This window comes from Molothrus ater, chromosome 15 (assembly GCF_012460135.2).
Source record: "Molothrus ater isolate BHLD 08-10-18 breed brown headed cowbird chromosome 15, BPBGC_Mater_1.1, whole genome shotgun sequence".
Lineage (NCBI taxonomy): Eukaryota > Metazoa > Chordata > Aves > Passeriformes > Icteridae > Molothrus > Molothrus ater.
Genome location: NC_050492.2, coordinates 1202629 through 1217727, shown reverse-complemented (window position 1 = coordinate 1217727; position 15099 = coordinate 1202629). Strand labels below are relative to the sequence as shown.

Sequence of the window (15099 nt, the reverse complement as noted above, 5' to 3'; positions counted from 1 at the left end):
AAAGAGATTATAAGAAGTGAGACTCTTAGGAGAACTTGCACCGTGTCTCATTGAAAGCCCAGCAGCCCAGGCAGCTCAGAGTGAGCACAAATTAAAAAGCCTCACCTGGTGAAGTCTGTCATTTCCATCATGATCATACACATCTGCTTGGCCAGGACAATGATGTCATTGCCACTGTCATCCCATTTTGACACTTCAGCATCCAATTTACTCTTTTCCTCCTGGAAGCTGGCGACCTGCTCAGCAATCTTGGCTTTCTGCTCTTGAGGGAGCTGAGCCATGATAGCCTGGAAGAGAAGAGTTTTCTCACATGGCCTCCTGCTGCCTTGTAGAGGCTTTTTGGAACATTTCACTAATAACCAATTTCAGTCGTGTAGATGGGGGATAAAACTTTAATAGCAATCCTCCACCTAGAGGCTTTACAGAGCCATTTGCTTCCATTTTGAATCAAAGTTTATACTCTTTTTAAAGAAAAAGTGCTCAGAAAGACAAGTTGACACTTAAAATATGGCCCTTTGCATGATAAAGCTGTTAAGACTCCAAACAAATTTGCCACATATTACCATCCCTCAAAATAAAACTGCATGAAGAAGGAGGACTTGTCTTTGACAGAAAATTTCAACGTTTTAAAATTAAGTTCCACTTGGGTATTGAGGATAATAAGAAATATTACCAGTCTCTTCCCTGCAAAAAGCTAGCTGTACTCTTTTGAAACATGTCTGCTGAGGAAAGAGTAAGTGAAAATAAAGAGTATGTGCTTACTCCCAAATAAAATCTCCCAGACTGGGTTTATAGCCTGTGTAAGACTCCATGGCCTTGCCTTCATAAATACTGGGAGCACAGATGCCTCGAGGAGCAGGCAAAAAGGAGCCTTTGGTACTAAAAATCCTCTGTCAGCAGCTGTGCTAAGAGGTAAATGAGCAATGTCTGCATTTAAATAGAAGGGGGTGAGGGTCCAAGCATAGAAAGTGCTTGTGCAAGGGAGGGGAGCATAAAAATACTCCCAGCTGGTGTAATTCCCAAGCCAACGTGGCCCAGGTTTGATAAATAAGGTCTGGCCACTTCTTGCCTGGCAGGAAGAGCCTACACAAAAAATCTGCCATGGCACTTTCCCAAGAGTGTAAATTGTTATTGATCCAGAGGGGCCGTGTCAAATAAAAGCAATAGGTAAGGCCTGGTCTTCCTTCAATGCACTGATTTTAGGGTTTCACCTCTTAATGATTATATATTGCCTATCAATGCTTTCATTTTTGAGTCACAGGAAATGCAGTTAGTTGAAATGATTTCATTTCTGAGTTCCTCTCAGTGTTGTCTTGATAAATGCTCAGTGACCAAACACACAGCAGCATGTGTGTGAGGACACATTTGGGAAGATTTTTTTCTCATAAAGTTAATGTTTGTCTCTTGAAAATAACATTAATCCAATGAGTGATCTGCCTGGTACCTCCCTGCAGAAGCTCACTCAACTACAATGTCTATGATATCAAAATGTGATGTAGTTTCTTGGTACTAAAAGGATTTTGATCTTTCAGAACACCCAAAATAAACCACAGACGTTTCTCACATCCATCAGACCAACTGCATTTCACTCAACCTCCTTTTCAGAAGAATGCTGGAAACAAAAAATGCCAGTTTTCTGATCCAGCATTTTTATCACCACCCCCCCCAAATTTAACCTAGGTTTTCAAAGCAAGCAGAAGTGTTTCTTGAAGGCAGGTCACACTTGGATAAAGCTGAGGATTGTGCCTTACCCTTGCACTCTGTCCAGCAATGAGCTGATCATCCTCAGTCTGGATGCTGGTTCTGCTGCGGACGTCAAAATCCTCGGTCTCGAAGTCAGAATCATCCAGCTCTTCAGGAGTCTGAGGAAAAAGCATTCAAGCAGAGTCAAACTACAGATTTCATGGCTCTGAAAACCAACAAGAATATTATTTTTCAAGCAGAGAGAATGGAAATCAGTGGGGGTAAAAATTATTCCATGTTTTCAACAAAAAGGTAAATACAGGGACTGTATCCAGCTCTGAACACGTGTGATTTTATGTGCTTGACTGCTCCTGTTAAACACCATAGGGATCCCTGGAATCACACAGCAGTAACTAAACAGCTGAGATTTGTTAGGACATTAATGCACTCAGCATCTGAAAGACAGAAAAAAGTTCTTGCAAAGCGAGCAGCGTTTTTGGAAGTTGATTAAATGTAAAAGCTTCACTCGAGATTCTGAAGCTGGAATTACACACAGCTCTAAGGGCTGGTTCAGAAGCCCAGACAGTGTCTTCAGCACAATTATGAATCAAAGCATTGACTAAATTAACAACAGATAAAATATCTCAAAATTTATCCTTATCCCTCGGGAAAAGCTGAAAAATTTCAGCTAGGAAGGGCCAGCTTTTATGCTGTAGGCCAAACACATCTGACCTAGTTCCTGCTTGCCTAGGATTTATTTTTGCTACTGCCAGTCTGTAGCAGGCAAACTTTTTATAAAGCCTATCAAGTTTAAACAGCATGTTTGTCAAAATACTACATCTTTGCTAAAGTGGCACTTCACAACAATTCTCCAGAGCTGGGTCAACAAAGAACTTCACTGATAGATGCAATAAATTGTGATTAACAGATAAGATGCAAATAAAGTCCCTGTTCCTTAGATTTTTTTCCCTATGATTTGAATTTCACAACTTGTCTTCCACTACAGACACTTTGTCATACAGTGAAAATAGAGATGGACATGCAAAATAATTGCCAAAAAGCAAAGGTGAGTAGGGTGACAATCAAGACTTTGGGTATTTCAGCCTCCTCCCAGGCCCTGGAGAACAGGGTATAACCACAACATCAGCAGAGGGACACACACTAAGAAGTAGCTCAGTGTATCAATATTAAAAAAAAAAAAGAAAAAGCATAAAGAAAACAGTTCTGCTGTACATGATTCTGTCTGTGAGTCCTCTCTGCCCATCCCTCCCAAAGCCCAGGGACACACAAAGTGTAACTCTGCCTTTCAAGTGCCACCAAGGGCAGAAACTCCTCTGGGGTGACGAGCCTGGGCAGCAGAGAGGGGGAAGAACTTCTCTTCAATAAATACAGATATAGTGAGATGGTAGTTTTGAAAATACCCTGCATAAACACAAAAATGAGGTGTTGCAGTGGCTTCTCCTGCTGGTCCCTGTAAAGAGCAGGAGCCTCTGGACAAAGCTGAAGTGAATGAGCCCCTGTGAGCAGGGTTACACCAAGCCCTGGAGAGATTTGGATGGCTCTTTTATCCCAAAATAAACTCTCTGGACAAGAAGTGTTAATATTTTAACTTCCTTCTAGGTGGCTGCTGTGTGGCCAGGGAGCTGCTGTTGGCTGCTGGCAGTGGAGCTGTGGCTCCCTGGCCCTGGAGGGTGGCACAGGGCAAACCTCAGCATTCCTGGCATTGCCAGCCTGGGTAACTGCTGCCCACTGGGACTCCCAGCTCCCTGTCCTGAGTAACAAGGGCTTCAGCAGGGGGGGATTCACACCCTTTGCATAGCAGGAAGGCTTTGATATTCTCAACCACCACTGGCGGTTTATAAATCCTGAGCTTGTCTGAAAAAAATTCCATGGGGAGCACACATGTGATTATCAGCTTTTCTCCTGGTTTCTCATCTGATCCTTTGCTTTAAGCAGCAAACATGGAAGATTCCACTGCAATGGTTACTGTAATCACATATCTTCTGTACATTCTTGATTTACTGACCAACAAGCTGCATCTGCCATGGTCACCACTCTGAAAGACCAAGACAGTTTCTCAGAGTCAAAGGAACACAAGGAAAAGAAGAAAAAAAGGAATAAACTCCTATATTTGTCTTTGTTATGTCTGGCTCCTGCCCATTTTTGCCCCAGTAAGATCCAAGAAATAGGTCCATGGATCAGCTGCAACCAGAACTTCCTTTACTGCATCCCTTCAACCAACTGCACCCTTCTGTGTCTGGCCTGCCAGAAATTAGGGCTCCCAAGTCACACCCACTGCAAGCACACAGGAGTCAAGGCCTCTGCGAGCTGCCCTGTTTACCCAGGTTAGCCAATTAACAAATTACATGCTCTACCAACTACAGCCTGAACTCATCTCAGCTTCCTTTTGACTAACTAACATTAATTCTCAAAATTTACTAAATGAAGAGCTATTAGGTTTTATTTCTAAGCTCCAAACCATCAACAAGCATCTATAGTTCTGAATTAATTTGCTGTTGTTAACTGAAAGGTCACTGATTTTAGCACATTAACAAGCCAGGCATTACCATGAGATTACAAAAGATGCATGAAGGGTATTTAGCATCACAACTCGGGCCATCATCGATGCTCAGATCTGGTTAATGAATCTAAATCCAAAGGCACTGCTCAAGTGCTCCACAGCGATTAGCACATTTTAAGACTCTGAATGTTAATAGGAGCTAAATGAAAATGTTCTCCTGTCTGCTCTCCATTATCCTGGCGCTGTCAGTAGGCTGTCAGTAGAACGGAGGCAGGGAAAGCTGTGGGGAAGTTGGGGAAGTTGTGCTCACCCGGATCATCAGCACGGCTTTCCTGATGTCGCGGATGCCGTCGTACACCAGCCGGGAGGCGTCGATGAACTCGTTCTCGTCCATGGGCTGGGCAGGGTCGGAGCTCAGCGCTTCCACTGCAGCTTCCACCTGCTCCGTGAAGCGCGGCATGACTGCACCCAGAGCACAGAGCTGGTCAGTCCCACCCTGAGCCACTCTCTGCTTCCCACTCCTGCCCTGCTCTCAACTGTCCTGGAAGCTGTGCAGTCCTTCCATTGAAATCACAACATTTGGTATAGGAGGTGAAGTCCTAATCCAGCCCCGTTTCTGCTTACGCTGCTGCTCTTTGGTGTTTTCCCCTTGGACAGTGAAATTTATCACACCCTTCTAATGGACAAGGAGAAAACACCTGGGGAAACTCCTAGAAACTATGGGATAAAATATTAATTGTTTGTTTGATGTTCCCTGCAGATGTACATCATTTTTGGGGGGGAAAGAAGTCGTGCTACCAACAGGAAACTCAAGTTTAAGAAGCACTGGAAGGGGGCAGGTTGCACTGCTGCATTTCAGTGACTCATGGTGCCCCAGGAAGAACATGCCAGAACCAGTTAGAGTCTGCTGTTTCTTCAGTGTCACCCTTGATTCTTCCTCAAAATAATTAAAGCAAAACCAGCAACGAGTGGCTGGCACTGAAGCAGCCAGAATCACCCCTCACCCTTATGGATGTCACCAGTAGTGCATAGGGAACACCTTGATTTGGTGTTTATGTGTGGGGCACTACAACCTACAATGCTCTTCCAACAGCTCTAAAGATACTTTACAAAATTTACCCTAATTATTACTCTAAAATTATTTTGCTGGGGGAATGTGATCTTCCTTCTGGACCCTGAACAGCTCCAGAGCCTGTTGCAATACTGCAAGATGAGCACAGCACAACTTCCAAGTGTTCACTCAAGCCTGGGACTCATTCCCAGTGTATTTGCTTCCCACATCCCAGTCCATGACAGCGAGCACACTCAGGGACACCTTGTGCACAGCTGAGCTTTGAGCCAGTCAACACAGCAAAATCACACTTCTCACTTTGCAACAGTTTTGCAAACAACTCCCACTAATTTGCATTACAGCAAATTGAGTCTTTAGCAGATTTCACAGGTACACGGGTACCCAGCTGCCCACAAGCTTTCAAGCCACAGCAATTCAGGGCTCCTGGGAGTGAGCGACCCTTACCTGTGTTGGACAGTAACTTGGTTGCCTCCAGCACCTTCTCAGTGTACACTCCGGGCTCGTAGTTGTCCATCTCCGAGGAGACCACGTGAATGACGCGGGCGGCGCGGCCCCGGATGGCGCCGGCCGTGCGGTCTAAGCCGTCCACGTCTTTTTCTTGGAGAGCGATGACACATTTGTTTACATCTTCTAAAATGTGATTCTCTGGAGGTAAAAGAAGGAGGATTTAGATGGTAACGTCTTTTCTGTCGCAGTCATCAGCGTGGCAATTGCTCAGGGTGGGACCTGCTCTACAGAAGCTCCATGGAGATGCTGTCAAAGTACTAATGTGAAGGTCACAACCAGCAAAGAGCTGCCCTTCCACAGGAGGTGTCAAAAAGCCATCAATCCATTCACCAATTGGCCTCCACACTTCCTGCCCCTGTTTGTACTCGATTTTATCAACAGGAAAGCTGAGTTCTGCTGAGTTCTCCCCTGGTTTCTTTCCATATTTCTCCCCTGGACTGCCCCAGCTCTTATTTCAAATACCTGCAAACCACTCCCCTGCCAGTGCACGTGGGGTGATGAGCACCTCCCCAGCACCACACCTACCCCCCTCAACACTCCAACAGACACTTGGTGCATGTTTCCAGCTTCCTCCAGAGTGTTTTCCTACAGCCACACACATTCCATCAGAGCACATTACATTGTCAGTCGCCCATTCCCATCTGAGACACATAATGTATGCAGTGAATAATGTGGAAAGCATTCCAGCCACACAGCACTCACTGGCTGTTCAGAAAACAAACAAAAAAATAAAAGCAAGACCTCTCTTTGCAATCAGCTTTTTAAATATACATTTTCTAGTTTTGTAAAGAGATATTTTCCCTATTCATTGAGTACAAGAAGCCCAAAATGGGGAAAACCTTTTAAGAGATTTCTAAAGATGCCTAAAGAAATTTGGATCCTTATTTAGGGAAACCCACCCTAAAAATCTCCCAAACTGTTAATATAGACTTCCAAACTCTGCTGGAGAACTCTTTAATGCACCAGGACTAATGTTTCGGTATCATCATCCAACACCAGCATTTGGGCTGCCAGGTAGAAACCAACTTGGAAACATTTCTGCTCTGTCACTTAAAATAGTTTCCAGTGTTAATTACCATTGACTTAATCTTTCTACACTGCCAACCCGTGCAAATGGCTTTTATTCCCTCTGCAGGTAGTAAAAGAGCCATTTTGTAAGAGTTTGTAGAGACAAGAAGCTCATAGTGCTGGCTGGGAGAGGATTTGGAGGAACTGCCTGAAAGGATTGCTGCGAGAAGTTACTCCTGATTTACATAAAATTAACACAGCCAGGTGCAATATTGCAAGACTTCAGTAAGTAACCTGGGCAAAAATTACACTTGTGAAATCCCTCTGAAGCAACTCAGCCTGAGCAGGTTCAGCTGAGGGCAGAATGTGGCCCTAAGAGAGCAAAGAGCAGGTTCATTAGTGATTTGACAAGTCAGTGAGCAGGCACAGGAGCCACAGTGAGCACAGAGGGTATTTAAAGAAGAGACAGCCCTGGGAGCTGCAGGAGCCCAAAGAAAAAGCTTCGGCGCCAGGCCAAAACACAGACTGTTTATTGCTTCAATTCCTAAATGAATAAATTAAGCCACAGACCATTTAAAAGCCTCTTTGGATTATCCGAACTTTAATAAAAGGCATGGACAAAATGAATGTGAATATTTAAGTGTCTGCTGATCATTTAATGCCTTTTGCAGATGTGAAGTGGCCAGAAGTCCCTTCTAGAGGGAGATATCCCACAGGGCAGCTTGCAAAGGGCCCAGGGAAGTGCAGGACTGTCAGGTCTATCTGTTCTGGAGATATTTTCCAGCTGGATGATAACAGATAAGATCCGACACTGTGCTGAGTCCTTGTAAATACCCCCAGTGCTCCCCATCCTACGGGCACACAGAGCATGGGTTCCCCACCAGCACCTCTGGGCATGGGAGAGGCTGTCCCACATCCAAACCCCCCTGTCCTCCTGCTGAGCAGGAGAAACATCCCACAGCAACACAACACAGGCAACAGCAAAGGGACCTTGTCCCACCAAAATAGCTACAGGGAAAATGGTGTGGTTGGGCAGCAAGGTAAAAGGAAAGGTATTTTTTCCATAGAAATGATTTTTAGACCAAACAAGGAAATACATTAAACTGCGAAAAGCTACAGAATAAAAAGTCACCCACGACTGTCAATCCTCAATCCACGCCCACCAAACACCTTCCACCTCCACCCACCTCCACATTAAAGGGATGAAGCACTGCTTTTCCAAACAACCCCAGCAGCTTCTGAGGGAGTCTGAGGGCTACAGGAGATCAAAATCAAAGAGGAACAGTTGGGAGATGAAGCCCCAGATTCATAAACACAGCTGTGCTTCTCTGCTGCACCTCCTGTGGAAGGTCTCAGAACCATTTCCACGCTGAACCTCTGCTGCCAAGGGGCACTGCAGGAGCCAGGTCAGGCAGCACATGGAGCAAACACTGGGGACTTCACACTCTTGTAAATACAGTGTTCATCCTGGCAATATTTACTGGGAGGCTCTTCAGAAAAAAATAGCTCCACTGAGATGGGCAATCTGTGGCATAAACCTCTGTCAGCAGCAGAGGAACAGAAGGCAGCAAATGGAATGGTTTTAAAGAGGGTTTCAAAGGAGATTCAGGTAATTTCAGAACATTGAATTTGACAATTACATGGTGCTATCAGCAACTGCTCTAAAGAACAGAGATACTAGGCACACCAACACACCCAGAGTGCTTTGGGAAGGCACTGATAAGAGAGATAAGAATTACAGAAGGTACAGGAGAGCTTTGAAATGAGGAATAATGAAACAGGGCAGAGACTGTGCAGTCAGGGAAGTGATGACTGACAAAGTGCATGGCAGAACTCTGCACATTTGCAAACAACATGAAGAGACAGAAGGGGAAAAAACCTTTTCACCATCTTTAGCACAAGTAGGGGCATCAAATGAAGCAAACAGGCGACAGTGCAAAACAAGGAGGTTCCTCACAGGGAGCACACTTCAGCTGTGAATCTTTGCACAGGATGATGGAGGTGCCAGCAGTTTATAATGGTCGAAAGAACAACTAGCACCAGCTTCAATGAGAAAAATCTGTCAAGGATTGCTCAGGAGATAGCACCTCTGATGCTGGAGCTCCCTGAGCTGCACATCACTCACGGCTGGAGGCACACACACATCTCTAGGCTACAGGCTCCTGTGCCATCCTGACAGTGAGCCTCCCCCAGACCCTGCCCTATATCAACAGGGCTCTTCAGCTGCTGTAGCTATTAAAGTGCTGTCACCTGCAAGCTCACCTGTGCCCTGTGCACTGAAGGATCCTTCTTCTATAATGTTCTGCCATTACCTAAACCCAGCATCTCTTTCATCAAGCCTTTACTTGTGGATAATTGATACAATTCTGTAGCATGAGCTGAATGGTGAAGCCTTTACTTCAGCACACCACACAGTAGGGATGTGGGATGGCTTACATACATATTTATATATGCATATACTCATGCACTCACAAGAACTCCTTTAAATTCTGCTTACATCCCAGTTAGTAACTGATACAAACATCCTAATAACCCCAAACAGCACTTGATATAAATCATACTTGCCATGACTTTATCCAAAGAGAAGTTCAGACTTCTAGCAGATGAATTGGAGTTGTGGCATTATATGGAAAACATTTATCAAAGTTCAAACAAATAATACTTAAAAGAGTATTTATTGCTTTAATATTTTTCTACCATCTCTTCGATAACACACACATAAAAATAATTACTGAATGCTCTTGAATATCTGGAGTTGTCTCAAACTACATCTCCTTGGCTCCATTTTGGGTGGTGAGCACTCACTTGAGGTCAACTCTCATGAGTCAATGTGCCACCACTCCAGGAAAGAAACTTTCTCTGCTTACTGCCAAGCTCCTGAGAGTACAGCCATGCAATAGATTTGTTTATTTAGCCAAAACACCCAGTTCTGTACTAACCTGCATCCCTGCAGAAGACGGGGTTGTCCCGCCCACAACTCACTTGAGTTTTGTGGTGCTAAACCTGGACTACAAGGGAAGGAAAGTGCTTTTGGCAGCTCCACACAGGCTGTGTTTGTATGGACTCCCAGCTTTTCTTTCTCAAATGTTTGTACACTTGTGGGAAAGCTTCAAGTGGAGCCTCAAACCTCAGCACACAATTCCCTCTGCACAGATTTCCCCAAAGCAGGCTCCTCCCAGCTGTGCAACTCCAGCTGCTGCTGCCCAGGGAACACCCACAGATACTGTGAGCTCGGACACTGAGCTGCCCCAGAACTTCATGCTCACTCATTGCAAAGAGGAATTTTATTGAGAACCCAGGGAGCCACAATACAATGTGTATGACAATGCAGGTGACTCATCACAGGAACACCACTTGGGCTTTTGTTTGGTTTTTCTTAATAATTAAAAAAATACTGCCTCTTAATTCAGGACCTTAATTTCTCATCTACATTTTCTTCCTATGTTCACTTGGTACTTCTGACTCCACACATCCTCCTGTGAAATAACTCTTTACAACTCGAGGTTTTAAGTCACTTCAGATGCCCAAACCTGCCTGCACCACGGAAATTAGAATCCCAGCTTGCAGAGGTGATTGTGAACACCGTTGCAGACACAATTCACATAGTTACATTTCCATGTCCATGTCCTCTGACTAGAGCACAATTAAAGGATGTGGAAATAAAAATGCTCCCATTATTTTTAGGTCACAGCAGCTGATAGTGGGTCTTTATCAAGATGCTGATAAAACGGATTATCTTGGCAAGTACTTTGCCAAATGTAATTATTAATCTATTATAATGATCCAATCTCTTTTAAAAACTCTTAAAACTTTACTAAAGCTGACATGGTATGAACAGTTTTATTTTAATTAACTTGTACAACCACAGTTTGATATTCAGTTTTGTTTAAACGGCAGTCTAAGGTGACCTGAGGGATCATTTTTTTCTGCTAGTTCCTACCTCGGACATAAACACGTTCTATTTCCCCCTGAGTTACTGGTGAGCCTTGTCTACAGCAGCTAAATGGCAATTCATCCTTAGTTCAGCCAGCAATTCCAAACCTTGGGACATAAAGTGTCTTTTCCTTGAAACCAGACCTCCTGCTGCACTTTCACACCTCGGTGGGCACAGTGTGATCCCAGGTGAGATGTGACAACACCATCCCTTCCAAAAGCCTCACAGACTCCAGAACACGTGTCCAAACCACCCCTGTTCAGGACTAAGCTCTTAGGAGGGTGATTATGTCTCAGCCAGGAGCCCTGATTACCTGAGACAGCCAGGAAGTCATCGATGGAAGTGATGTCATCCACAGCATCCGTCAGCACGCGGACCTGCCTCTCCCACTGCTCCTTGAACAGATCCATGTTCTCCTGAGCCAGTTTGCTTTGGGGTTTAGCAGCCAGAGCCAGGGCAGCATTGATGACCTGTAAAACACCTCTGGATTTTTAAAACATATCCCAACAAAATTATTACCTCCTGTGTGTTTATCCAATGAACTCAGCAGCAGACAAAGCAAGTTTAATAAGTTTTGAGGAACTCGATGTTTAAACACAGAAGTGTTTAATTTTGTTCCTCTCATATCCAACTCATACCCGCTTCCACGTTTATTATGGATAGTTATTAGAAGCAAAATCACTTGGCAAGTTTTCACAAGAGCTGGTTTCACCTGTCTTTAGCAGCTCGTGGTAACAAGGTGTTGCTTTCCCAGTGCAGGCTGTGTTGTTAAGTATTTTAGACAGGATGACATTTAGTATACTCAAGGCTGTATTTGCTACTTGCCAAAACCTCAGTAAAAAGGTCAAAAAAGGATTAATCTTATACAGACTGAAGTAGAAACAATATGCAAATACAAAATTAAAGCTAAATTTTTATTTATCCGTTTTCCTTGCAGGTTTACTCTGGATCTTGCCAGTAATTGTTGTAATGACTTCAGATTTCTGCTGTGGCTGTGAACAAGCCAGAAAAGCCAGGGAACAGGAGATGCTTCTTCTGAATATCCTCTCCTAATTTTCTTCAAACCCCAAAACCAGAATTTACACCAGCTCCTAGTTTTTCTTAGCAGAACAAATGCTACAGGTGCTGCTGGGTCACAGAGCTTATGCTGTGTCCTCTAACTTTTTAAATGGTCATTTAAATAACCACAAAAACCTCTTTGAATGTGGGGAGACACCATCTCAACAGCCTGGTCCTGCTCTTGCTGCAGCAGAATGACCTGGAGAGGTGCCAGGTGTGAGGAACCATCCGCAGTCAGAGTGTGACAATCCCAGCCCTGCTCCCAAGCACCTGAGAGTCAGAGCTAATTAACTCACAACTTCAAGGTGTCATTTTTCTTCTCCACTTTAGGACTGTATTAATTTCACCAACTTGTCGACCAAAACATGCAAGCACCAGATGTTCCCACTTTTCCAAAATCTACTTTCTTTACCTGCTTCATTTACAAGTGTCACAAAGCATTTAAAAAAATACGTAACTCACTAAACATGGAAATGATGGTGATGTCAAATGTACTGGGACAGCACTGCATGAATCAGGCAGGAGGAGGAGGAGGCTGCTTTACCCGAGGAATGGCAGGAGTTAGCAGTGACAGGAGAATCCACAGAAGGGCTGGGCTGCTCCCCACGCTGCCTCTGGAGCTGGGGCTGCAGGTCTGGGTCACAAACCCAGCCCAGCTCCGTGGGTTTGGTGACAGTGACCAACACAAGCAGCAGCACCTGAGCCTGAGCAGTATCTGCTCAGGGGTCTGTGGGGATGAACACGCCCCTGGAGGAACAGCACTGTTCCTGTCCCAGCCACCACCAAGGGCTTCCCTGCTGCTCCCCTTCCTCCAGCCAGCCCAGGGTTGCACCTCCGTGGCACTGGTAGGAGTCAGGGTGTGCCTTTGGAATGTCCTTGCTGCCAGCCACGGTCCCTGCCACTTTGCTACCCTTACTCATGGAACTGAAAGTCCTGAAAACCCCCAAAAAGCCTTGCAACACCCAAGAAAATGATGTTTAAAATTTTAAAATCAAATAGAAGTTTTAGAGAGGAAACCCTGTGCTCAGCTGCTCAAGAGCCCTGATTTGCAGTCCAGCCACTGCCACCTCTCATCCCAGTCTGATGGATGTAATGAATTAACCACCTATCAATCAAAATCTAGATATCCAAGATTTCATGAAGATGAATCTGAACAAGTGTCCTGGAAACAGGAGAGATAAACCAGACAATGCTCTAGAAATCTGCTCTCACTTTCTATCCTGCTAGAAACTGTCACTGCAGAGACAGAGATGGTGGTGAGGCGATACCAAGGGTCAGGACATTTTCTCTGCTTTTCCCAACCTGCCTTGGCCCATATCAGATATAAAATATCCTGTAAGCACTGCGACAGGGCAGCATTAATGCTGCAGGAACATATGGCCTGAGTTCCTGCGAGATGTTTGTCTGGCCACAGCAGCTGTCTGCACAATTAATCTTTGCCAACAGCGCATGTCAAGCGCAGATGCCCATGTTCAGCACCTCGTCACAGGTAACAGCAGAGCTGTCACACATACAGGGCTCTGCAACTGCTCCACAGCCTCAAACTGAGTGTCCTCACCAAATCCAAGCACAGGAGGCACAGCATCACCCTCCTCTCAACACGCAGCTTGTTCAACCAGAAAAGTGCATTTTTTATACATTACAGCAAAAATGTATGGCCAAGGTGAATGTATTTTATAAAAATGATCAAGCAAAACCAGTGTTGCTCTCTCTCAGACAGACATTCCTGCAGAAGGGAAGCAGCCAGCAGTGCTGGAGATGAGGAAACTTGGTGGGGATATCAAAGGTTATCCATGGTCACCATGGAGCTAAAGACAAACCCACAGCTCAGGAGAGCCACACAGGTGTGAGTGTGCTCAGGGAGAAATTCAGGGCAGCAGACACAGCTCAGCAATCTCTTTTTATAGCACACATTCTGTATCTCCATGTGCAAAGTGGCCACAACAGGCAGCTTTAGCAAGGGTGATAAAAGCCATCACTCTGTGGAGAGTTTAGCATTCAAGTGGGCAAATCCTCCTGCACCTGTCTCACACCTCTGCTGAGGAACTGTCCCAGGGATCACTGACAACACCCTGCATGTGATCTGTTCCAGGGAATATACTCTGGTATCCAGCACAGAGTGATTGATTTATTTTCCAACAGATGCTTAGAGAGACGTGGGAAAATGACAGGGATGCTGGATCTATTTAAATAGTCTGTGTACTTAGCAGGACTATGATCTCTTTATTGTCTAAAAAGAAACACTTTCAGGGGGAGGAGGAAACACTTTTTTGGGGGAAGGGATGGACCACAATACACTTTCTTTCTCCAAAGCACATAAAATATTGGGCAACTACTTTAAAATATCAGTAACTCTCACAGGATGGAGACAGACAGAGTGAAAACCCAGGAGGATCATGACCGGACTATCTGAAATGTAGCCCCTTCCATGTAAAACATTTGGCAATTTCAGGGAAATATTTTGTATTTCAGAGCTTTTCAAGATGCTGCCAGAGCACTGTGATCACAATGACTCACTGAAGTTGTACAAAGAAAAGAATCAAACAGGGACATTTTGAGTCTATCCAGAAGGAAATGAAGCATGGCAAGAAAACACACTATTTTTATCGGTGCTTTGTTTCATGTAGCAGTTGCAGTGTTGGAGTCAGACAGCTCCACACTCCGTATCACCCTTCCAGAGAGTTCCTTGGAGCCTCTCCCCTGCACCTCTCAGCTTCCTGCGGCAGCAGCCAGGGCTTGCCAACACCTGGGGAGGCTCAGCATTCCAAAGATTGGAATGAATGTCTCAATCTGCACCTTGAGTCCTCTTCCCATCCCTTCCATGGGAGCAAGCTGCTGCTTTTCCCTGGTTTTATGTTCCCTGTTGAAAGCACAGATGTCAGAGGTGGCTGTGTCCTTCCCCCTTGGCAGGGCAGGGCTCTCCAAGGCTCCCTGCAGTGACTCCTGCCTGGGTTACAACACTGCAGCTGCTTGGCCCAGAAGCTCTCTCAAAAAGCTCAGCTATTCTGGCCAGAAAACACGTGAACCTCAGACAAACCTGTGGGTAAATTACAGCCATTGGGTCAGCCACAATTAATTCTTTTAGGCTAAATTTAGGATGGCTTCCAGCCTCAGCTTTATAGCACCCCAGCTGAAAGTCAGAGAGGCCAGAAGAAAGCTCTTCCATGTGGTGGTGTTCTTACAAAGAACAATTTGAATACTTGGCTGGCATGGCCAAAGGAAGAAACATCACCTGGGAGAGGAACAACTGTCACCCAGCTATCTGCACTGCAATCCCAACCTGTGATATCTTAGTGCACACCGTGTCTGACCCAC

General features: G+C 45.0%; 1 protein-coding gene across 2 annotated transcripts in view; it reads right to left on the bottom strand.

The window, feature by feature from the left end:
• CTNNA1 (catenin alpha 1) overlaps window positions 1-15099 on the bottom strand; it is a 117147-nt gene that overhangs the window by 9696 nt on the left and 92352 nt on the right. For both annotated transcript variants that reach the window (XM_036392047.2, XM_036392048.2), the window contains 5 exons: window positions 11039-11195; window positions 5721-5921; window positions 4515-4666; window positions 1752-1862; window positions 106-287 (listed from right to left, as the gene is read on the bottom strand). In XM_036392047.2, the coding sequence (XP_036247940.1) occupies window positions 106-287; window positions 1752-1862; window positions 4515-4666; window positions 5721-5921; window positions 11039-11195 (803 nt within the window). The remainder of the gene's footprint in view (window positions 1-105; window positions 288-1751; window positions 1863-4514; window positions 4667-5720; window positions 5922-11038; window positions 11196-15099) is intronic.